The sequence below is a fragment of the Erpetoichthys calabaricus genome, chromosome 9 (genome assembly GCF_900747795.2).
Source record: "Erpetoichthys calabaricus chromosome 9, fErpCal1.3, whole genome shotgun sequence".
Lineage (NCBI taxonomy): Eukaryota > Metazoa > Chordata > Cladistia > Polypteriformes > Polypteridae > Erpetoichthys > Erpetoichthys calabaricus.
The window spans coordinates 181711875-181737413 of record NC_041402.2 but is presented as its reverse complement, the minus strand read 5'-3'; the positions used below and the strand labels follow the sequence as shown (position 1 = coordinate 181737413).

General features: G+C 45.4%; 1 protein-coding gene across 2 annotated transcripts in view; it reads right to left on the bottom strand.

The window, feature by feature from the left end:
* LOC114656918 (neuronal calcium sensor 1) overlaps nucleotides 1-25539 on the bottom strand; it is a 73486-nt gene that overhangs the window by 40470 nt on the left and 7477 nt on the right. For both annotated transcript variants that reach the window (XM_028808534.2, XM_051931962.1), the window contains exon 2: nucleotides 12985-13399. In XM_028808534.2, the coding sequence (XP_028664367.1) occupies nucleotides 12985-13048 (64 nt within the window). In that variant the 5' untranslated portion in view covers nucleotides 13049-13399. The remainder of the gene's footprint in view (nucleotides 1-12984; nucleotides 13400-25539) is intronic.

Genomic DNA, 25539 nt, shown 5'->3' with positions numbered 1-25539 from the left:
CTTTGAGTACTGGGAAAAGCGCTATATAAATGTAATGAATTATTATTATTATTAGGCAGACTGGCACACTGGATATGGGAAGTGCAGTGCCAGCAGGGGACAGCAGCACATGCTGACTTGTGCCATGCTGGGTTGCTGCCTGTAATCTGGTCTCACTTGTCTTCCTTGCCTAAGAGATGCATAAAAGTGGCCACTCTGTAAGGGGATGGGAGAGGGGTGTTTTGGGATGGGCATTATGGGGGGGTCTGAAGAGGGGGTGGGCCAGCTGGTTCACAGGTTCAACAGAGGGGGCCATGAGCCACACCCTGAGCGCTTGTTCCAGTAGTGAAGCATGTGGGCAAAATCTACACAAAGAAGGCCTCAGTGGGATGAAGGCCATTAGGTTCATTTGCCCTGCTGTTTAACAGGAGAGTTTCATGGATTTGATGGTATCAGGGTCTTAGCCCCCATCTTATTGCTCCACGCAATGTGGTTTGAATTTTTCATAACTTCTTACTGATGAGCGTTGTTTCTAGTTTGCTAACACATGTGCGATGTTGTGGGGGTTCTACTGGCATTTTTTTTTTTTTTTTGTTCTTTATTTCGTCTTGTACGATTTCTCGTATTAGAAATTTGTTAGTTTTCGCATACCCCTTGGGGTCAGAGCGCAGGGTCAGCCATTGTACAGCGCCCCTGGAGCAATTACAGGTTAAGGGTCTTGCTCAAGGGCCCAGCAGAGTAGGATCTCTTTTGGCAGTGACGGGGATTCGAACCGGCAACCTTCAGGATACCAGCGCAGATCCTTAGCCTTTTTGTGGCATTTTTGTGGAAAGCACCTTGGGGTGTCATCACTCTTTTTGAGAGCGAGGGGGCGTCCCCCATGGGATATCCGAATTTTTATGGTCCCCTGCTGGTTTTGAGATTGCTCTTGAATGTTTAATAATATATAAAAAAAAGAAAACGATAAGGGGCTTAAGCATCTGAAGCAAAAACCCCCACCACCGAATTTCAGCGCCAGTGACTTTTAGCATCTCAGCTCATGGCTCCCCAGGGAGTGGATGTGTTAACATGGAAAGAAACTCAATCACCGCAGCCTCAATGTGCTGTCCAGTCTGAGGCAGAGCAAAACTGCCTGGGGGTCTCAAATCATCCATACATCTCATTATGCAAAGCTGATTTTCACACATTAGAGATGTGCGGTGGAGGTTGAAGCCCACCCTTTTAATAGTGGCCACAATGCTGAAACCAACCTAGGATGGGTCACCCGTTTATTATAAAAACCCACTCACAAAAGATGAATTTACAGTCATACATGAATTCTTATCACCATAGCCTGGTCATTCTGGCCCCCTAATCACCCCTTGTCTCTGGCTAACTGTCTCACCCCTTCACCACCGAAGAGCTAATGTGTGGTGAGCAGACTGGCACAAAAATGGCTGCCATCGCATCATCACGGTGGGTGCTACACATTGGTGGTGGTGGAAGTGGCTCCCCACTCACTGTGTAAAGTGCATTGAGTAGTAAGAAAAGTGCTATATAAATGGAAAGAATTATTATTATTTATTATTATTATTATTATGTGGCTGACACCTTTATTCAAGGTACAATTGCTTCCATTTCTTTTATTTTTCCAGTTGGAGCTCAAGCAGGTCAACTGACTTGCTCGTGGTCACACAGCACCAGTAGCGGGATTTGAACCCTCAGCCTCAGAGTTTGAAGTCCAGAGCCAATATGTACAAAGTGTCCAGGCCAGAAACGAAGGCATCTTTTAGGAATGGAACCCACTTGGGCACACATTGGGCACCATGTCTGTCGAGACACTTAACCGTAAGTTGCAGTCTGTACATTGTTTTAGATCAAAAGTCTCAGATTCACTCTTTACTGGAGTGTCAGGTTGTGTGATAAACCTGAGGCTTTGTGCTTGTATGTGGTGCTCAGGTCTCTGTGGCCAGTGTTGCCCCCCTAGGTGTTTGTTTCCCTCCGCTGATTCACGGCTATGGCCCCGAATGAGCCACGTCACCTGCCAGTACTCTCGTTATAAAAATGCAGAACTGGTGTAGTGAAGCCATGCCACCTGCATTTCAGAACAGGCCATCCACCTGAAGCTAAGCAGGTTTGGGCCCGGCCGTTACTTGGATGGGAGACCATCTTGGAAAAGCTGGAGTTGTGGCTCAAAGAGGTGTTGGTGAAGCCAGCAGGGGGTGCTTACCCGGTGGTCTGTGTGTGGATCCCAATGCCCCAGTGCAGTGACAGGGACACTGTGTGCTGTAAAAATGGTGTTGTCCTTCAGATGAGACATTAAACTTGAGGTCCTGACTCTCTGAAGTCATTACAGATCCCTGGGCAACTTTTGAAAAGGGTAGGGTGTATCCCGATGTCCTGGCTGAATTGTCATTCTGGCCCCCTAATCATCCCCTGTCTCTAATTGGCTCTCTCTCTCGCTCACCCCTTTACCACCTAATAGATAACATGTGGTGAGCGTACTGGCGTATAAATGGTTGGCATCACATCATCCAGGTGGGTGCTACACATTAGTGGTGGTTGAAGTGGCTCTCCACTGTTTATGTGAAGCGCTTTGAGCAGTTTAGAAAGGCGCTATATAAATGTAACTATCCAACCTAAAAAAGGGCTGTCTTAAAAGCATCATAGGCCCCCCTGGGCAAAGTAGTGCACTGGGGTCGCTGTTTTGATAGCAAAACAGAAGCACACATAGTCATCAGAAACATCGTGGGCCCCTTGCCAGTGTCCATTGTGCCCATATCTTAAGACGGCCCTGCTGTCAATATATAAGTTCACATGAGTCTAAATTCACTGGGGATGGACTGTGTGACCCTAATCAGGTTATTTAGGGCCAGTTTCTGGTTCAGTTCCAACCACTGACTCACCACATGGCCATGTCGATGAGATGTGAAAAGCAAATGAAGCACCTCATCAGGGTCTTCACTGACAACAGGCGCTACATCAAATAACATTTGTTGTTCAGTTTGGCCTAGCAGCTTAAGGTGACGGGCTGAAGACCACTGGTGCAGGCTTCAACGCTCACCATGTGACGCAGACTGCAGTCAGTCACTTCATCTGCTAGCAGCCATGTTGTCCAGCCAGCCATCTATCCATAATCCGACTTGTTTATTCCAAATAAAGGTGACAGGACAGCAGACCCCACTCGGCACACCTTGTTGTTAGGTAGACATGTCTTTGGGATGTTCAAGGAGAACTAGAGTATCCAAAGAAATCCTCAAGTTGACCCAGCAGCACTTGAGAAAGTCCAGGGGTGAGCGACTAGGCCGATTCTGAGATGAGAGGCGCAGTATGAGGAGGGATTGAAGGAATGAAGCAAGCGGAGATTGAGAGGGGACACGACTGACATGTTTAAAATTACAAAAGGAATCACAGTGCATGGCCTGCGGTGGGCTGGTGCCCTGCCCGGGGTTTGTTTGTTTCCTGCCTTGCGCACTGTGTTGGCCGGACCCCAGTGACCCTTTAGTTAGGATATAGCGGGTTGGATAATGGATGGATGGATTACAGTGCATGCCAGCTGTTACTTTAAAATAAACTCTGCAACAAGAACGCGGTTGGAATCTTGTGAAAAGCAAATTTCGCACAAATGCTACAAAGTTTGACTTCACCCAACAAACTACGGATACGTGGAATAAACGACAAAGGAGTGTGGTGAGGAGGAGGACTTTAGGGACCTTCAAATCTGGGCTTGATGATACTTTAATAATAATAATAATAATAATAATTCATTACATTTATATAGGGACAATCCGATGTGAAGAGGATGGATGAGCTCATTGGACTGAATGTTCTAACATGCAGAATCCACGCAGATGGCTGTCTGGGCTCGGAGTCAGCAGCACAAACCACTGCGCCATCAAGATCCCATTTGCTGGTTTATAGGTAAGTAAGCACCTAAAAGTCACTTCAGAGATGATAAAAAAAAGTGCTGCATCCGAAACATGTGGCTTGCAGGGGAGTGCGGCTTAGTGGTTGAGCCAATAGACTTGGTATTGCTGGTTTGGTCCCCCCCACCACTGATTAGCCACAGAAAAAATACGACGTGTGCTTGTGATTTGTATGTTGCTCTGGCAAAAAGCATCAGCAGCTAAACCAGCAAAGCAAAGTTGGGCAAGTGACTGGCTGGCCACTAAATGTAACCCCACCGTGATGTAGTCGGCCTTTTGTCGGGTTATTGAAGCCAAACACTGATGTCATTTGAGAATCTGGAGATGTTAATGAAATGGGCAGCACTTCTAGACTTTATTGGAAACCTGCAGTTTACATGTTGTCAGGTGTCGCAGATGGCCAGGGTTATTACCTGGCCGGGACGCCAAAAAGGACCGGAAGGTGGTGGGAATAGCTTCCGGGCCACGAGGATACAATCGCCATTGAGCAGGAGAGGACCACGGGAAAGGAGAAAGAAGATTCTGACTCATTGGGACCCGTGGCCACCGCCTGGGGGGACTTTAAACCTCGTGGGACCCGGATATTGTTAGTTCCGCCACACTCGACAAGATGGCGGAGGAACCTGCCCGGGACGCCCGGAGTGCTTCCGGGGCAAAGGGCAGCACTTCCGCCACACCAGGAAGTGCTGCCGGATGGATGTCATTAATCACCTGGAGCACATCCGGGCAGGAATAAAAGGGGCCGCCTTCTTACAATCGGGGAGCCAGAGTCGGGAGTGGGAGTAGGACGAAGCTCCCAGGAGGAGAGTAGAGGCGGCCAATGACTGAGAAAGAGAGAATCAGTGGTGATTATTGCTTTGTGCATTGTGTGTTGTGTGGAATTGTGCTTATTAATGGAAAATAAACGTGTGCGTTTTGTAAAGATGTGGTCTCCGACTGGTGGTGTCCGGGCAACTAGCACACAAGTTAAGCAGTCTATCATTTTCATTATTAATAATACTAGGGGGCTCCACGACCTGCTCGCTTCACTCGATTGTTATTTTCATGGGAATTGTTACATATGCATTATTTTCACTTTTACTTAAAAACTTCATTGCATTGAATTTTGATTCTGTGTTTGGACTTACATCGTGACCATGCAACGTATAACTGCCTGTGAGTGAATATCGTTTCTTTCTGTCTAATAAATAAAATGACTTTATCGAATGTTTGTCCATGCTGTTTCTTCTTCGCTTAGTCATTGACGTGTCATCTAGAACGTATAAAATTATTGTCCTGATAAAATTTATAAGAGCTGAGAGCGTAGGAGGTGTGTGTCTGCCAAAAGCATTCACACGACTGAGAGGTTAGATGACCGTGGTCTTGTTTGAAAATGGTTGTAAGTAGGGCGTGATTTGGAAGAATTTCATGTTAAAAGTCTCAGTCTCATAGGACTTCATTCCAATAAGTCTCTCTGAAAGTCACGTCTCGTCTCCCAAGATATTCTTATTATAATAGAGAGAAATCCCTATGATATTTGCTGGATTCATTTTACAATAAAACCTTAATTATACTTTGAGGTAGGGACTGAGGCCGTGACGGATAACAGAAAAGATGGATAACAGAACAAATACATTAAAAATGATATACAGTAGATTAGTCCTTGTAGATGCCACATGGGCTGGACCAGCATTACAGGCAGAAGAGGAGATGGTTTCTTACCTGGACGGGAGGCTTCTCAAAGGCAGAAAGGAACCAGACGGCCAGAATAAATGGACAGACAGCCCACCGAAAATAGAAGAGGTCAAAGGGGGACTTACTAATCCCCCCAGATGATAAATGGCAGCAGCCCTCCATGAAGGCACCCATTCGGGAACCAGCATGGAATGCTGGGAGATGTAGTCCGGCAATACAGCCCTGCTGGAGACCATGGGTGCCACAAGGGGGCGCTGTAAGGAGATGCACTCCCCAATTTATGGGACTTCCGCATGACCCAGAAGTGCTATGATCTGGTGATTGCCCTGGCACCTAAAGTACTCCCGGGTCCATAATAAAAGGGAGCGCACTTTCTTATCCAGGCGAGTCAGAGCTGGGAGGACGTAGAGCAACACTCGACTGGAGGAGGGCAGTGCGGTGGCGAGAGATATTGTGAGGAGAGGTACTGTGGGAAGAAATAGGCTGTGCTTTTGTTATTTTTGAAGGAACTGGTGAATAAACCATCCTTTATTTGAACCTGGGACTCTATGTGTGTTTGTGTTGGGGTTTGGGGTACGCCGACACCCCTGGGTTCCATCACATCCTATTTATTTACAAAAGAAAACTATACTAAAAAATATAATATAGTTATAATGAAATTAATTAATTCATATAATATTGTAATGGCCAGCGTAATAAGCAAGCACAACTCAGCAGTACTGCAGTTTCCTACATTTAACTTGGAGTCTCGGTTTCGTAACAAATGGTGTCCTGCCTTATACGCCGTCATCTGGGTTACGGAGCCCACCTCTAAAATGACAAAAGAAAGCTTTCCCTACCAATCAGTTTATCTCCTGCCACTTATATTCTCTTTTCCTCTATATCACATACACTCCTGCTTATTGTCTCCGGACTCCGTACTCAAAACTTCCTCCCGCCGCCCCTTCCTTTATCTCCAAATCTCTCCTAACAGCCCCTTACAGAGCAGGAGTCATTCACTTACACTACACAGCATTCATTCCACCCTTTCTGCTCCCCTACAGCACATCACAAACTATTAACAAAACATAATAACAGAATTTAAAAAGAACATTACAATACAGAAGAACATTAACATTAATGCAGAATAACATGACCGTCAGCGGTTTCCATTTTCGACACATTTTGTTGGCATCACACCTTATATCGTTCACTGTTCTTCCTACTCCATAAACTGAAGAAATACTTGAAACACTTTCACCATCCATCCATCCATTTTCCAACCCGCTGAATCCGAACACAGGGTCACGGGGGTCTGCTGGAGCCAATCCCAGCCAACACAGGGCACAAGGCAGGGAACCAATCCTGGGCACGGTGCCAACCCACCGCAGGACACACACAAACACACACTAGGGCCAATTTAGAATCGCCAGTCCACCTAACCTGCATGTCTTTGGACTGTGGGAGGAAACCGGAGCGCCCGGAGGAAACCCACGCAGACACGGGGAGAACATTCAAACTCCACGCAGGGAGGACCCGGGAAGCGAACCTGGGTCTCCTAACTGCAAGGCAGCAGCGCTACCACTGCGCCAACGTGCCGCCCCACTTTCACCATAACAGTTTAATTTTTTATGACAATTCCGACACCACACGCATATGTTTATCGGCAATAACAATGAATAGTAGATTAATTATAACAAAAGAGAAAAGTTATGAAACACTATAAAAACTGAAGGTACGTAACTGACATTGTGGTGCTGGGGAAGAACACTATGTGCTGGCACAAGGGAAAGTTGTTCCAATGTGCAAAGCTCGCAGCTTTCACGTCCCGCGAGACTTAAAGAGATTCAACCACGCACAGGGCTGGAAATAAAAGACAGAGAGTAGATGACAAAGTAGAACGATGTAAAGAATTCAAAAACGTTGGCTCGATACTCATGCAGAGCAGCTTAGAGATAATGAAAGTACAAAAATTAAAAAGTGTCAAAAAAAGGATAGGAAAGATCGCATTAGCACAAACAAACGGAAATTAATACTCGGTGAAATAAAGGAACTGCAAAAAGAGATCGAATATATTGTTTGGATTTAAACTTTAAGTCGGAGACTTGTAGATTGTCTGATTCGTGTTGCCATCAAGGAAAAGTAGTGTTTCCTCCCAATGAAGTGGCGTATCTGATTGATTGTTTGGTGAAAGTGAAACCCTGCGAGAGAAGACTTTATGCAAAGAGATTTAGAAAAATCCCACCCACATCTAAAACATTTACAACCACACACACGGTTCAATCACCTCTCATTTGTGTGAATGCTATTGTCAGACACAGTTCGTGTAGAGAGAAAGAAACGATATTCACTCATGGCAGTTATACGTTGCGTTGTCACGATGTAATTCCTAACACGGAATCAAAATTCAATGCGATATTGAAGAAAAGGTATAGACATAGGTGATATGACAGAAGTATGTAGATATTATTTGGTCGGTGACGTGTAGATCGTCTAATTCGTGTTGCCATCAGGGAGAAGTAGTGTTTCATCCCAATGAAGAGGCGTATCCGCGAGAATTAACAGATTTGTTGTTTGGTGAAAGTGAAATCCACATACATGAGCGGCAGAGATGTGAAGTTGCTGGTGCTTTGGCGAGCAAAGTGAGCAGGGGGCAATGCCCCCTAGTTAATGAGATGACACAGATTGATGTAGCAGTGAGGCGTGTCCGATTGAGGGATTAAAGTTAAGAAAAGACACTGATTGGTAGTCAGAAGGAGCAGCTGGCTGCACCTGATTGGTACATTTAGAACTAAGAGGTGTGTATGTGGGTGTGTCTGATTGGTGGACCCAGGACCAATTAAATCAAATGGGCTCATCTGATTGGTGGAACTCAAGGCAGCTGCACCCACTGAGTGTATCTGGAGGGCTTACATTCAACAGTGGTATTTGTTTAGGGGTCAGCAGGTAGACCACAGGTGTTGAACTCCGGTCCTGGAGGGCCACAGTGGCTGCAGGTTTTCATTCTAACCATCTCCTTCATTAGTGACCAGTTTTTTGCTGCTAATTAACTTCTTTTGCCTTAATTTTAATTAACTTGACTCAGCCCCTTTGTTGTTTCTTTTTCCTTAATTAGCAGCAAAACAATAATGAGACACAAAACGAGCTGCCCACACGACCAGCTATCCACAATATCTGAAAATAAAGAAAGGTGAAGGTCTCAGTAAGACTGATCTCTCAGATCACCAAAACATTTTGACGGTGTTCTTAGAAAAAAACACAAAATCAACAATTTTGGAAATGTCTGCTGTGGCAGAATGAGAGCAGCAACAGGCCATGGAATTAAAGAACGAGTTTAATTAACAGCAAGAATCAGCTTCTCATTAAGAAACTGGTTGGAGTGAAATTGGTTGGAGTTTGAAGACCCAATTTAGCTGGTCATCTGTTGGCTCGTTTCACATCTCATTTCTGTTTGTCTGTGATTTAATCAAGTCAGAGCACTGAATCCTTAAAAACAGGGCTATTAAAACAAAGGGCAAATGAGTTAATTAGCAGTGAAAACTGGTCACTGATTAGGAAAAGGGTTAGAATGAAAACCTGCAGCCACTGCGGCCCTCCACGCCCGGAGTTCGACACCCCTGAGTAGGGCCGGATTTATATGAAAAGAGGCCCTAGGCTATTCCACTTATGAGGCCCTTTCACCTTCCATTTTTAAGTTTGTAAATTACATGAGAGATAATAAAATTTTGCTAACAATTTGAATGTAGGTCCCTCTTGATCTTGAGGCCCTAGGCTGAAGCCTAGTTAGCCTATAGGAAAATCCGGCCCTGCCCCTGAGGTAGACCATCTCATACTAAAAGAAGCAGCAGCTTGGAGGGATTCAAGTTAACAGGAGTAGCTGGGTGTATGTGATTGGTTGACCTGAGAGTGATAAGTATAAAGAGAACACACGAATTTGTCTGATTGGTGGAGATCAGAGCAGCAGTAGCGGCTATGTATGTCTGATTGGAGGGCTACAAATGAACAGGAGGGTTGAATTGGTGGAGAGCAGGAGCACCTGGGTGTACCTGAATGGGAGATCTGCTGCTAATAGGAGTAGCAGGGTGTGACTAAATGGTGGACCCAAGAAGAAGGTATTCAGATGGGTACATCAAACTGGGTGGGGGGGGACTCAGGCCAGTAGTCTTCATGGGTCAAACACGTAGTTCAGGGGTGATGTAAACTTGTATCATTTGTTCATTAGTTATAACCTGCCAGGTCCTACCAGGCACAGATTGAAAAGTTAAAAACGGTAGAGGGTGGGCCAATCAGGATCACCTGATTGGAGGTAATCTGGCACGGACAGCAGCTCAAGTCGGTCAATGGCAGAATGGTGACACGATTGCTACTAAGCAAATAGGACGGGGTTGGTATTTAACCTTCCAGGATGCAATGGGCAGACCAAAAGTAAGAGCCGCACAGCAAGCTGGGGTTCACTTGCTGCCTTATAGTGCGGTAGGGAAGCCTTGTCATTTCTCGACATCAATTACCCCATCAGGCTCAGGTAGACATTTCCACCATGTGAAGCCATTGACCCAAGAGTGGAGTGGAGCATTCTGAGCAGTGGTCACCATATACGGAGAGCGACTTGTCATGACAGTCAGGGCCACATATAAGGATGTGTTTACACAGCCAGAGGGCTTTCTGCAAACAGTGGCTGACAACGCAGTGTAAACACACTCAGGACAGGAACCACCGCTGAAATCCTCGGCAATGAGGCAGTGAGACCAAGCGAGCCAGCGATGTAAGGAATGAAGGAGCAGCGGAATAACAGAAGACATGGTGGGGAGCTGCAGAAGACATCCCTAAATACACAACTGGAGGTCTGTAGATGAGTGACAGGCCGACTCCATTAGCACCACACACTGTTCTTGGCATGATGCCCACGCCATCCACTACTTAACTGCTGCCACCCTCCTTCGGAGATCGGTGGGGGTGGCTGCTGGCAGATATCTTAAATTGACTGGCAACGAGGAAGGAGATGGAAGAGGAAACGGGCTGCTGATTTGCAAACGGAAGGAGGCCGTTTCAGGTCAACAGGCAAGGAGAGTCCGACAGAGTGATTGACAGGCTGGGAAATTCAACTGAACAGACAAGCTGAAGTGGACCAGCCCCCCCATCACAACCCCAAACATCAACCACGGGGGGAAAAAAAAAACGACTAGACTGAGCTTTGTCCATGAGATCCACTGCAGCTGGCCAGTGTGTTGGAGATGCAAGCAAAGGACACAACTGTGACACTGAGAGCTGCAGGACTGAGTGGCCATCTGGACAGCCACTGACCAATGCATATGTATTCAAGAGTGACCTTCAGGATGGATGACGACCATATCCAGAATAACCATCACTGCGGAACAATTCAGACCCACAAGACTGGCCACCTAGCAAAGGACACAGAATAGGCTGATCCAAAACAGCCATTACAAATGACTGACCAGCAAACAGATGGAATTTGAAGTGGCCTGCAGGACTGAGCAGCTCAGTGGACAGCCATTATTAGAATAACCCTTACAAATGCAGTCTAGAGTGACCTTCTGGACCACAGGAGAGAGACCTGCAGGACTGACCAGCTAGCAGGAGAAACCAGGATGGAGGGTCCTGATCAGTTAGTCCTAGAGCAGGAGTCCCCAACTCCGGTTCTGGAGGACCACCGTGGCTACAGGTTTTCATTCTAACCCTTTTCTTAATTAGTGACCTGTTTTTGCTGCTAATTAACTCCTTTTCCTTTCATTTTAATTGACTTGTTTAAGATTTGTTCCCCAGAATGTCTTCATTGTTCCTCTGAATTGCTTCATTTCTCTCCTTAAACAGAAATGAAGTGTAAAGTGAGTGAGTCAGCAGAAGATCAACTAAGTCAGGGCCTCAAACTCCAACCAGTTGCTTCATTAGGTGCTGAGTCTTGTTATAATTAAACTCGATCTTCAATCCCATGGCTTGTTGTTGCTCTCATTGCGCAATAGCAGACATTTCTGACATTGATGATTTTCTCTTTTCTAAGAGCACTGGTCAAATGTTTATGGGACCTGAGCAGATCGACATTAATGAGACCTCCATCATTCTTTATTTTCAGATATTGTGTGATGGACACAAGTTGTTTTGGCTCGTTTTGTATCTCATTATTGTTTGGTTGCTAATTAAGGAAAAAGAAACAATTAAAGGGTCTGAGTCTTCAAGAGCAGGTCAATTAAGAAGTTCACTCATTAAGGAAAGGGTTAGAATGAAAACCTGCAGCCACTGCGGCCCTGCAGGACCAGAGTTGGGGACCCCTGTCCTAGAGTAACTATTACAACTGACCAGCCAGTAAATAAATGCCATCTACAGTGACCAGGAGGACAGAGCAGCAAGCAGGGTGGCCATGTGCAAATTAACCATCACAAGTGACTAGCCACTAAATAAACATAATTAAGAGTGACCTGCAGGAATGACCACCAAGCCAGACAGACTCCCACCAGTTCCTGATGAAGCATTGCAGCTTAGTGACCGCTAATCAAATGTCATTTTCAGCAATCTACTGGACACACCTGCCAACTGGACAGCCACACCCAGAGTAGCTCTTTTTTACGATTGCCTGGCTGGAAAACAAACCTAATTCAGAGTGACCTGCAGAACTGAATGACCTGCTAGAATGACCAACCAAACCAAAAACCCCAAAGTAGTCATTTATAATACAGGCAGCAAAAAAAAAATTAACCTAGAATGACCCACAGGGCCAACCCCACCAGTAACAATACCAGAGACCCTCAGTGACCCACTGATAAGAAAATAAGACACGAGCACACAAGTGACCAGGAGTAATCTGACCACATGGAATATCTTAGGCTAAGGACATGCAGTCCACAGCGGCTGAAAGGACCAAAGACCCAGCAGGAGACTCAGACTAACCGTAGCAAACTTGTGCCAGGTACCAGACTGAGCCCTGATTGACCAGTCAGCTGGACACAAATTAATGAGCCACCATCGGGTATTTTATTTACAGGCAGCAGAGCGAGATGGGGTTGCAAATGGTCAGTTGCCAGATGGACCAGCAGCACATGCATGAGCAAAAAGGTCAGCAGCAGAACTTGACAGTCAGCTTAACGAGTGACTTTTGTCCACCACATCTGCTGTGTAGTCTAATCAAATCATCTAGTCAGTGCTTCCCTGACTTGTCACCCTTTTGCCATCGTTGCAAGGTCCCACTGCCATATTCATTCCCTTCTAACTTATGCCAGCCTCTCAGATTCTCCCTCTCTGCCATCCTCTCCTTGGCACTTTTGCCCGCTTTGTCATGTTGTCATTAAAGACATGAACACAGCATGCAACTGTCAAGTATTCACAATGGTACACTCCACCCTGTGCCCACCTTAGCAACTCTAAGCTACCCACCAGGACACTCCCCACACCCGCACTTTTGCTATATGCCATTTCTGGGCACGGCGCTCGTACTCACAGTAGGTCTTGCGGGTGAGCTCCTCCACCACCTCCTGCTTCAGTTTGCTGTTGGACTTCCCCATAGCCGAAGAAGTGGCACCGCGGCCTCCGAGTCACATGGAGGGAGGAGAGCTGGGGGCTCGCCTCCAGTCTGAGGGTCCACAGGGGCCGCAGGGCCAGGCGCTTCACGCAGGTACTTGGAGCTCCTCAAGCTTGACGCGCCTCGCTCTGTTACTCCCGGTCTCCTTGGTAACAGACGGCGCTGCGTGACACGCACACACAGACCCGCACGCACACGCACGCACGCGCGCACACCTGAAGGCTTCACTTTCACTCTTCTGAGGTCGTCTCTCCGCTCAGTTGGCTGAGGAGGAAATCACAGCTGCGGCGACAGCGACAGCGACAGCGACGACAGCGGCTGACTTCGAGTAGCTCTGCAAAACACAAAACACAGGAGGGAGGGAGCAGTTAGGAGAGCAGCAGTGGCAGCAGCCGCCACACGGACATGTGGGCGTGTACTCCCTTAGAGCCCTCGCACGCACACAGACACACACCACGCACACTATGCAAAGGCACAGGAAAAAAAACGGCAAATATACACACGCAGGACGCATACCATCCTAAAACACACAACAACAAACAGTAACTGCATATCCACCCATCCCGCTATTTAAAAATACCAATCAAACCAAACCTGAAGGAAGAGCCGACGACGCAAAGACACGCAAACCGGTCACACACCGCACAAACACCCGTACAACAGGACACACCGCACCAGCAAACCCAGACAACCGCATAAAGGACAACAGCAAACCGGCGACACCAAGGAGTCGATGCGTGTATCATTCCTAATTATTTGGCGAACGCCTTTATCCAAGAGGATCTACAACATGTGAGATACAATGGGTTCTGTTTCTTTGGTTTTTCATGTTGGAGCAAAGGTTTAGGTTTATTTGTCATATATAGGTTAACATACAATGAAATGTGTATGACGAGAAAAACAAGTCACTCAGGCAGGTGAGGTGACTTGCTCAGGGTCAGTAATGGCAGTTTGAACCTTCAACCAAAGACACAACGCCATGTCACACTATATTATAATTTACCATTTTGTAAGCCTGCTTAATTCTAAGCAGGGTCGGTTTGGGGTGAACCTATCCCTGCAAGCATAGGGCGCAATGAAGGAAGAATCCCTGGAGAGGATGCCAGTCCATCGCAAGAACAACACACACACAAGGGTTAATTTGGCACTGCCAGTCTACCAAACCTGTGTGTCCTTGGACTGTGGGAGAAAACCAGACCACCCACAGAAAACTCATGCAGGGAGAACCCGGGAGGTGAACCCTTGTCTCCTTATTGCGAGGCAGCAGTGCTGTCCCTGCATTATATTATCCATCCATCCATTCTCCAACCCGCCGAATCCAAACACAGGGTCACGGGGGTCTGCTGGAGCCAATCCCAGCCAACACAGGGCACAAGGCAGGGAACCAATCCCGGGCAGGGTGCCAACCCACCGCAGGACACACACAAACACACCCACACACCAAGCACACACTAGGGCCAATTTAGAATCGCCAATCCACCTAACCTGCATGTCTTTGGACTGTGGGAGGAAACCGGAGCGCCCGGAGGAAACCCACGCAGACACGGGGAGAACATGCAAACTCCACGCAGGGAGGACCCGGGAAGCGAACCCGGGTCCCCAGGTCTCCCAACTGCGAGGCAGCAGCGCTACCCACTGCGCCACCGTGCCGCCCGCATTATATTATAAATGATATTATATTATGAGATGGTGGTGCCTTATAACATATGTGAGTGCCATCACAGCAAACTTTACTAAACAATCATTTTTGTAAATGTACGTATATAGCTCCTTTCAAATTTTCTGCTATAACAAAGAAACTGTACAAAGCAATGGGTCTTCGTACAACACTATCACAAGGCAAACTTAAATGTATGTAGTGCTCTGTAAAGTTCATTGTTGAGTGTGGTCACCATGAATTTCACAAAGCAATGAATCTTTATATCCTGTAGCACCACCTCAACGCAAAAAGTTTTGAATTCATGTAGTGCCTTTCAAAGTGAGCCTTGTGACAAAGAGCATTGTACATTCGGACACTCTTTAAATGAGTGCCACCTTAAAAGATCTTTTCAAATCAAGCCATCTTCGCTTTACTCAGCACCTTTCAAAATAACCCCCCTAGTCTCAAAGTGTCTTTAAAAGTCGTGCAATCTTTTAGTTTTATTTAGCATATTTCAGGGAAAATTCAGTTACAAGTCAGCTGGCACCCTGTGCAGGGATTGTTCCTGCCTTGCACCTGATGTCTGCTGGAATAGGCTCCAGCTTCTCTGGATACACAGGTTTAGAATATGGATGGATGGATGGATGGACATTTATGCCCGGCATTAAATTTATCCACATGACTTCCTGACCAAAAAAAAAAAAAAAAATCAAAACAGTCACCTTCCCCATGCAAAATTCAGGTGAGCTTCTGCCTATTTGGTTGTTGCATATAGATAGGCAGTGCCAGTGCTGGGTTATTTTGAACCCTAGGCCAAGCTTATTAGTGTGCCAATGCCTAATTCGCCTTAATGTTGGTGCCGGCCCTGTGGATAAGAAATACATTTGCATTTTCAATTGTCTTTAATGTGCCTGCTGCCTGTTGCTGTGGTCCTGGTGCTCGGATCCCAGCTGCATTCCACCCTGTTATTTTAATGTAGTTAGAAGTTATTTGAGAATGTTCTGGTCACTGAAACATTATATATATACTAGCTGTGCTACCCATCTAAGATGGGTTGAAATGTACTCAATGCAGATCTCATTGTCAACATTTGCAGTGGACCATGCAGTGGATTTACCTCTGTTATATGCCTTTTGACATGGGATTCATAAGAGCAGTGCTAATGTTTGTGATGCACCGTCTGTTGGAATGACAAATTCAATGCATTTATCTCTGGTATATGCCATATGGCAGGGGATTTATAAGAGCAGTGCTAATGTTTGTGATGCACCATCTGTTGGAATGATAAATTCAATGCATTTATCTCTGGTATATGCCATTTGGCAGGGGAGTCACAAAAGAGGTGTTAATGTTTGTGATGCGCCATTTGTTACAAAGACTCCAAGTAACCAGACATAGTAACCAGATGTACACACAGGCAGACACTTACCCTTTTATTAAGGTGGAGACATAAATATATAGTGTTTATAAATATATAGGCAGTGTGGTGAAGTGGTTAAGGCTTTGGACTTCAAACCCTGAGGTTGTGGGTTCAAATCCCACTACTGACACTGTGTGACCCTGAGCAAGTCACCTGACCTTCCTGTGCTCCAAATGGAAAAACCAAAAAATAATTAAACAAATTGTATCATAAATGTTGTAAGAGGGCGGCACGGTGGCGCAGTGGTAGCTCTGCTGCCTCGCAGTTAGGGGACCTGGGTTCGCTTCCCGGGTCCTCCCTGCGTGGAGTTTGCATGTTCTCCCCGTGTCTGCGTGGGTTTCCTCCGGGCGCTCCGGTTTCTTCCCACAGTCCAAAGACATGCAGGTTAGGTGGATTGGCGATTCTAAAATATTGGCCTTGGTGTGTGTGTGTGTGTTTGTGTGTGTCCTGTGGTGGGTTGGCACCCTGCCCGGGATTGGTTCCTGCCTTGTGCCCTGTGTTGGCTGGGACTGGCTCCAGCAGACCCCCGTGACCCTGTGTTCAGATTCAGCGGGTTGGAAAATGGATGGATGGATGTTGTAAGTCACCTTGGATAAAAGTGTCAGCCAAATGTACAGTATATTATATAACACACCCAGTCTTACAGTACATAGACACACAACAGTGCACACCCGTCTCCTTCTAGAAACACACACACACGTGTAACACCAGCCATTACACACAGTCTACTATACAAAGTGGGACACATAATCCTTGAAATACAACCAAACTGTAGCTCACATGCAGACCCCACATGGCCCCCCACACATATTGTTTACTACTTTCTCACAGACAGACAAACAATTCCCTTTTCTCGTCCGTACACAAACACACATTAAAGTCTTAACACACAAATGCACTCAGGCCACCAATACAAAAAGCTGCACGAGCTGTTCGAGTACACCTCCACACGTAAAGTGGTCACATACAGAAGACACACACACAATGCTGCCATCCCACACACTTCTACGCACGCAATCTGCTGTGCCACGACAGACAGGTGCGCGCAGACCACAACGCCGCACACGCGCGCGCGGTCACGCTAATTGGCAATCGCGTTGCGGCCCAGTGTCCACCAGCGCGCGCACGGGCTGTTTATAAGGAGCACCCCGCCCCCCTTTCGCTCTCATTTATTCGCCCTTCACATATTTGGGTCCGGCGGGATCATGAGCGATTCTTGTGTGAACTTGACGAGGAAGCGAACTGAGAGAAGCGACTGCACTGCGGGAAGATGAGGTCCCCTCGGCCGGGCGTCTGTCACTTGAGAGAAATCACAGAAGAAATGACGCACTTGGCATGTGGACAGAGACATCAGTAACAGTGAGAACAATGCCGCTCACGCAGCCGACCGCCCGCGTGTTTTATTTGGATCTTTACGAGCCCACCAGTGATAGAAGGCGGGTGGTCTAGTGCCGTCAGCGCATAAGGCTGAACCAAACAAGAAGAGATCGGTGTTCGGAAGTGGGCTCATTGGGGTTTCATTAAGACATGTACACCAAAACCAAACTCTCGGGCACACTGAGCCAGTTACGGGGTGGGGGGGATAGCATATATGGATAATTCTGAGGGGATTAGCAAGGGGGTCCTGAAATTCCTTCAAAAATCTCGGGGCCCCCGCTGACCTCACCCAGTCCATCTCTTTACAACCAGCCATCATCTGTTTTTAGAATCGGCAATTAACACAAAATACGCGTCGCAGTGACTTGGAAAAACACGTAAAACGACAAGCCCCTCGATTGATCGGTGTGTGTTGGTGATATTCACGGGACAGGACCTCAGACTGGACTTGGGTGCTATAAAAACATGACATCCTCAATGACGGGTTGAGCGGATAGAAGAAACCAAATCAGGAACCAACTGCGGACGAGCGCCATAGCAGGGCACCCCCTCCGTCCTACACTGCCAGCTGCTGTCGCGTTTTAAGAACGTATAGGAGGAATACGTGTAAGGGTATATTAAAGGGGGGTGCTTGATAAAAGATAATCTATTTACGGATCACACCTCAGACTGAAAGGCGCTATATAAAATAAACACAGATTAATGTGTCATTCTTCGTGCTATGCACTGACTAGGGAATTGTTTTTTGCCTTGAAAGATGGAGTATAAAATAACAACTGACGCACTGATGTGGCTGAGCCCACACATCCATTTTCCTCTATAGAGTGCACCAAAAATTGAGTTTAAAAGGGTAAAAGAATGCCGTGGGCGGAGAATTTAGGAAGCACTGAGGCAAGACCGAGAAACACCAACAGGATAGCGCCGTTTAGTCGGAGATCCTACACGGAGGAGCGTTCAGTGACAGCGCCCATCGCTTAAGACGGGTGGAGCGAATTACAAGCACGTTGAGGAAGGATGGCGTGAGGGGCTTCACATTGCACAGGCCATTTTATATTGCGCCTTTCTCCCTTCATCAGGTACCAACTAAAAAAAGCTGTGATGTCCTCCTGTCCAAAAATGAAATGTGCTGTTCACAATCTACTTCGATATAGCATCTTTCACACAGATCACTCTCTCATCTACTGCACTTTTTTTTGGTGAAACCTAAGAGATGTTAAACCTCCTGTATATAAAAAAGTCTTAATTCTTATGGCCCCTTTCATAGTCATCGTCCTCCTGAAAGACCATCGCAACGCAGCAATCCGCCCCTTTAATACCAGTATAGCGCCTTTCAAGCTGAGCACCTCCCAAAAAACGTTAAATCTCCAGAAGATCTCGTCTGATAGTGACAAGTGTCCCCAAGAACGCGACTTGTGCTGTACATCCACACACAGCCACGTCTCTTTGACATCTTGTAAAAGCACTCTGGGCGCAGTCTTTCTATAAAAGTGTCAATCACTGACTAAGCCACTTAGCCCTGAACGGGGTCAGTCGTCGGGGTGCTGGAGCCAAAACCCAAGAGCGCAGGAAGCGAGGCACGTCCGAAAACGTGCCATTTAAAGAAATGGTGTTGATGATGATGTCCGAATTAAACTGATTTCAGCATTTGTTTATTTTAGTTGTATTGTCACATGGACGACGCAGAAATTCTGACATGCAGCACATCGCCACTCGGTGGCATCATACGAAACAAGAATGTGCTAAAATACGGGGGAATGGCATTTGAATTTAAATTAAAACACAAATCGCCTGCATGTGAGCCCCTCTGGTGCTCCAAGGTGCCAAACCCAGGCCCACCCATAAATGCTGTTAGGACTCGAGCGCACCGCATCATCTTTGAGTCTCTGTCTTTGATTTGTGTTTGTAGGCAGAGATAACACTGCAGAGACCCTCAAACACATTCATTCAATAAAGACACCATCAGTCAGACCTGTGTTTAGCACCTTTAAAACCTATGTGTCTATTATATAGTGCCTTTCCTATCCACTAAGAACATTTTGTATATTAGTTAGCGCATGCTGATAAGAATTTCAGTGCACACCTGACAATAATAACCCTGTACTATGGCAAGCCAAATTAACATTTAGAGATATCTCAAAATGAATTTTATGATATCTGGAAATGCATTTTAGATATCTCAAATTGAATTATAGATATCTAAAAATACATCTATTTTAAGATATCTAAAAAGAATTGTATGATATCTCAAACAGATTTCAAGATATCTTGAAGTGATATGCTGTACATTTTCAGATATCTGAAATGCAATTTGAGATATCTTGAAATAGGTTCATGTGCATTTTGAGATATCTCAAATACATTTTCAGATATCTTAAAATCACTAAAATTTCTTATACTTTCAATGGAACTTCCTGCCTATTTTAAGATATCTCGAAATGTGCAGGAAGTTATTTTAAGATATCTCGAAATATAATTTAGATATCTTAAAAAGCATTTAAGATATCTTGAAATTCATTGTTGTTTCAGATATCTGAAATACATTTTTAGATATCTAAAATTAATTTCATGATATCTTAAAATGGGTCTCTGCTCTATTTCAAATATCTAACAATGTATTTCAAGATATCTAAAATTGTATTTCAAGATATCTAAAATGCATTTTAAGATATCTTTAAAAGGACACACAATTATTTCAAGATATCTCAATAGCACTATCAGATATCTACAATACAATTTAAGATATCTCAAATACATTTCCAGATATCTCAACATCACTTCCTGCTCATTTCAAGCTATCTCAAATACATTTTAAGATATCTTATAATAAACAAGAAGTCCCATTGAAATAATAGGCAGTTTTACAGGAAATGATTTTGAGATATCTTGAAATGCATGAAAGGTCAATTTAAGATATCTGAAAGTTCATTTGAGATATGTTGAAATACAGACACAATTATTTTGAGATATCTGAAACTGTATTTGAGATATCTTGAAATGCATTGCAGATATCTTAAAATGTAAAGGAAAGTATTTTAAGATATCTCAAAGCGAGTTTCAGATATCTTAAAAAGTAAATTACATTTTAAGATATCTGAAATTCATTTTGAGATATCTCTAAATGTTAATTTGGCTTGCCATACTGTACACCTATTGTGTATACAAGGTGCTTCCTATCTGTTTCTATTATATAGTGCCACTCTAAGCCATGTATGTGTTACGCGGTGTCTTTCTTCTATTATTGATACACAGTTCTCATCGATTTTTCTATTTTATATTGCCTTTCTTATCTATGATGCAATAACTTTTCTATCTTTAAATATATAGTGCCTTTCATATCTACATTTACCTATCATATAATACATTTCCTATCCAACTGTTACATACTAACATTTCATCTGTTTCTATTATAAAGTGCCTTTCCTGTCTGTTTATTCTGTAACACCTCCCCTATACATTAAACAATGACGTTCCTATCTACCTTTCTAATATGCCGCACTTTGCCTTTTCTGTCCATCTAGCATTTATTAACTCTTTTCATCTTTTTCTACTGTATTACACATTGCCTTTCCCATCTATTATGCACTGACTTTCCTATCTGCCTTTCTAATATACAGCGCCCTCCTTGTCTATCTATGTATATGCAGTGCGTCTTCTATCCATCTATTATTTATTAACCTCTCTCGTTGGTCTCTTTATTTATTATGCAGAGTCTTTCCCATATATTATGCAATGACCTTCCTGACCATCGTTATCATATATGTACAGTATAACATCAGCACTGATTTCTATGGCACATTTTAATACAAGATAAGCAGCTCAAGTTGCTTTACAATAAGTTAAGGAAAAATACAATTACAAAGGATGAGTAATTAAATAACACTACAATATTAGGGTGTTGTACCGTGTTAGCCATTATGAATGTAGTGACAAGTCAAGTAAAATGTCACCTTTTATTGGCTAACAAAAAAGATTACAATATGTACGCTTTCGAGGCAACTCAGGCCCCTTCTTCTGGCAAGCTGCTTTTTAGTTAGCCAATAAAAGGTGTCATTTTACTTGACTTGTCACTACAGTAACACTACAAATAATAAATCAAATAATATTTAAAAAATACAAACTTACATAGTAAACAAGTAATAGAAATAGAAGAATCCTTAAATAGGCATTACATTACTAAATTCATTTTTTAAAGTTCATATAGTGCCTTTCCTATCCATTTATTACATATAAGTGCCTTGAGCACAGGAGAGGCGCTATATAAATAAAATGTATTACTATTATGGGTGGGCGGCACGGTGGCGCAGTGGGTAGCGCTGCTGCCTCGCAGTTGGGAGACCTGGGTTCGCTTCCCTGGTCCTCCCTGCGTGGAGTTTGCATGTTCTCCCCGTGTCTGCGTGGGTTTCCTCCGGGCGCTCCGTTTTCCTCCCACAGTCCAAAGACATGCAGGTTAGGTGGATTGGTGATTCTAAATTGGCTCTAGTGTGTGCTTGGTGTGTGGGTGTGTTTGTGTGTGTCCTGCGGTGGGTTGGCACCCTGCCCAGGATTGGTTCCTGCCTTGTGCCCTGTGTTGGCTGGGATTGGCTCCAGCAGACCCCTGTGACCCTGTGCTCGGATTCAGCGGGTTGGATAATGGATGGATGGATTATTATGGGTGGCGCAGTGGGTAGCGTTGCTGCCTCGCAGTTAGGTGACCCGGGTTTGCTTCCCGGGTCCTCCCACAGTCCAAAGACATGCAGGTTTCGGTGCACTGGCGATCCTAAATTGTCCCTGGTGGGTGTGTGTGTGACCTGCGGTGGGCTGGCACCCTGCCCGGGCTTTGTTTAATAATAATAATAATTCTTTGCAATTCTATAGCGCTTTTCTCACTACTCAAAGCGCTCAGCAATTGCAGGTTAAGGGCCTCGCTCAAGGGCCCAACAGAGCAGAGCCCCTTTTAGCATTTACGGGATTTGAACCGGCAACCTTCCGATTGCCAGTGCAGATCCCGAGCCTCAGAGCCACCACTCTGCCTTGCGCCCTGCGTTGGATGGGATTTGCTCCAGCAGACTCCCGTGACCTGACCCTGTAGTTAGGATATAGCGTGTTGGATAATGGATGGGTTATTATTATTGTAACCTTTTCCAACTATTTTCTAGTTTATAGTGCCTTTCCTATCGGTTATACAATGACTTTTCTGTCTGTCCATCCTCTCATTTACTCAACCAGCTTATCCAGGGCAGGGTGGCACAGACGCAGGCAGAAAAAAATCCCAGATGGGTGCCAGTGTTGGGCATTGATCTGCCTCGAGTGTTTACTAAGCACAATTCACAGACAAATGGGTCAGTTTAGCAGCGCCAATCCACCTGACCTGTGTGTCTTTGGATTGTGGGGGGGGGGTTTGGGGGTCCCCCATGGACACAGGGAGAACATGCAAACTCCACACAGGGAGGACCCGGGAGGTGACCCCCAAATCACCTCATTCCAAGGCAGCAGCGCTACCACTGCCCCAGCATGCCGCCCACTTTTCTATCTATCTTTTCGATGTATTGTCGAGGTTATCTATGTCATATGTACAGTGGTGTCTTTTTATTTGTCTATTATATACAGTATTAAGCGTCCATTGCTCTTTTTTTTTTTTTACCATATAGCACTTTTCCTATCTGCCTTCATACTATATGGTGCCCCTCCTCTCCCATCATTCTGTCTGTCACCTAACGCAGTACCAATTTATCATCTTATAAAATCTCCTTATGGCGACTGCCACCCCAAGAGGTGCTCAACTGGCCGATGCCCTAAGGGCTGCTGTCCCACCACACACTCCGTCTTATTTCACGCGGTGACGTCTTGACGCTCATCGACTGAAGGCGTTTTAGAAATTGCAGGGCAGCTTGTTTTTTGTTTTTTTTTGTATCGTCAAACCACAATCAAAGCCCAGGTGGCAGGGGTGGCAATGCTGGGAGCCAGCGGTGGGATTTGATCTGCTATGTGGATTTAAAAAGCACCCCCTCAAACACACACAGCCAGGATAAGCTGTTGTGGTGCTAATTATTAACTATTGGAAGAGCGCTGAGCAGAGAGAGGAGCAACAGAGCGGCCCCCACCCAGCCTCCCTGGGTGACATCTGTGCCACCACATATTGTATAAAACAGCCCAGCAGCTTAGCACTCACCAACGCCACACTAAGACCAGGGCGGGCGTCCCCGAGAGAGGCTGAAGGTGAGGAATGCCACTCGCCGGACCACCTAAAGAATATGCCAAAGACTCCTGGGCCTGCCAGCCTTTTAATGAGGTCTCGGGAGGCGCTTCAGGTGCCACCCATGGTGCTGCGTGCAGCCCCCAGTGACTCACGTCACCTCCCGTGGGTTGGAACAGTAAACTTGAAGGCTGCCATACAGAACTTGTAAAGTGCCTTGGTGTGATGTTTACTAGGAAAGGCGCTATATAACACCACCATTTTTTTATATTTATTTTGTTAAATATAATTACTTGTGTTAGCAATTTGTTTGTTTCCGCATAGCCCTTGGGGTCAGAGCGCAGGGTCAGCCATTGTACAGCGCCCCTGCTAAGGGCCCAGCAGTCACTGGAATTTGAACTGGCAGCCTCCCAGATATCAGCGCAGATCCTTAGCCTCGAAGCCACCACTCCAGCTTCAGTTTCCCCTTCTAACTCACTTGTCCTTTCATCTCTCTGCCTTCCTAATGCATAGAGTATCAGGATGGCACAGTGGGCAGTGCCACTGCCTCAGTACCCCATACCCAGTCATGGTCTGGTCTGTGTGGAGCCTGCATGTTCTCCCAGTGTCCATGTGGGTTTTGTTCACACACTCTCGTTTTACTCTGTCATTCACAAACATTTGTGTGTCACATTAACTGCTCACTCTGGACTGGCCCCAAATGTGCCCAGTCATACATTGGCATCGTAACCATGGCCGCCTCCTGCATTATAACCACTGCCCCTCCAAATTGAGTTTGTTATGTCGTGCAGCAAAGCACCTTGGGATGGCATTCGCGACGGAACACCAACTTAAATCTCAAAGCGCGGGTTCAGTTCCCTCCCCAGACTAAAAGCCATTTCAGCTGCTTGTTCTCACTTAATAAAAAATACAACTCACCACATCTTGTGCTTTGAATTGGCATTGAAAGACGCTATATAAAAACCACACGTCACACACTCCGTCCTCTCTACTGACTCACCAGGTTAATTGGACTCTTCGGGTGTCTCTAAATGAATCACAAAGTCTGCCGGCTGTCAGGAGTACATCAAACAATCATGAAAAGGCGCTATATAAACTCAAAATCACAGGCTGAACTTCACCAGGCGAGTAAATCATTTCATGTTATGGTAAAGATTCTTGGGATTTTGTTCACAGTAAAAGGCACTATATAAGCCCACGAAGTGGCAGGTTCACTTCATTTCACTGAGTCAGTGTGAAGTCATAATTGAGTTACTTCCCCTCTCATAAACAAGAAAACATCGAACATGCAAAGGACTTTGGGGTGGCGTTCATCAAGAAAGGCGCTATATAAAGCCACAAGTCACACTTTATTGATTCCACGTGTCGCCATGAGTGACTCATTTCACGTTCCCGTATCCCTATTGTAGAAATCTGAAAACATCTGCACTGAACACACTAAAACTTTGGGGTGGCGTTCACCAAGAAAGGCGCTATATAAAGCCACAGGTCACACTTTGTTCACTCCACGTGTCGCCATGAGTGACTCATTTCACGTCCCTGTATCCCTACTAGAGAAATATGACATTTGCACTGAATACACTAAGAACTCTGGGATTGTATTCTCTATGAAAGGCACTATATAAAACTGCAAGTCTACGGATCAGCTCCTCGAGTTATTTCAGCTGCCAGTTAGTTTACTTCTTGGTGTTATAAATCCACTTCACGACGCTCTTTACACTAAAAAGGCACCAAAAACAAAATAAAAGGTTTTGTGTTTCTGAACAGAACAAACACATCTGATAAAACGACTGCACCGAGACGCCTGTCTGCCGCGTGTTCTCCCGTCGTGAGGTCCCGAGCGCCTTACTTAGCAATTCCCAGGTT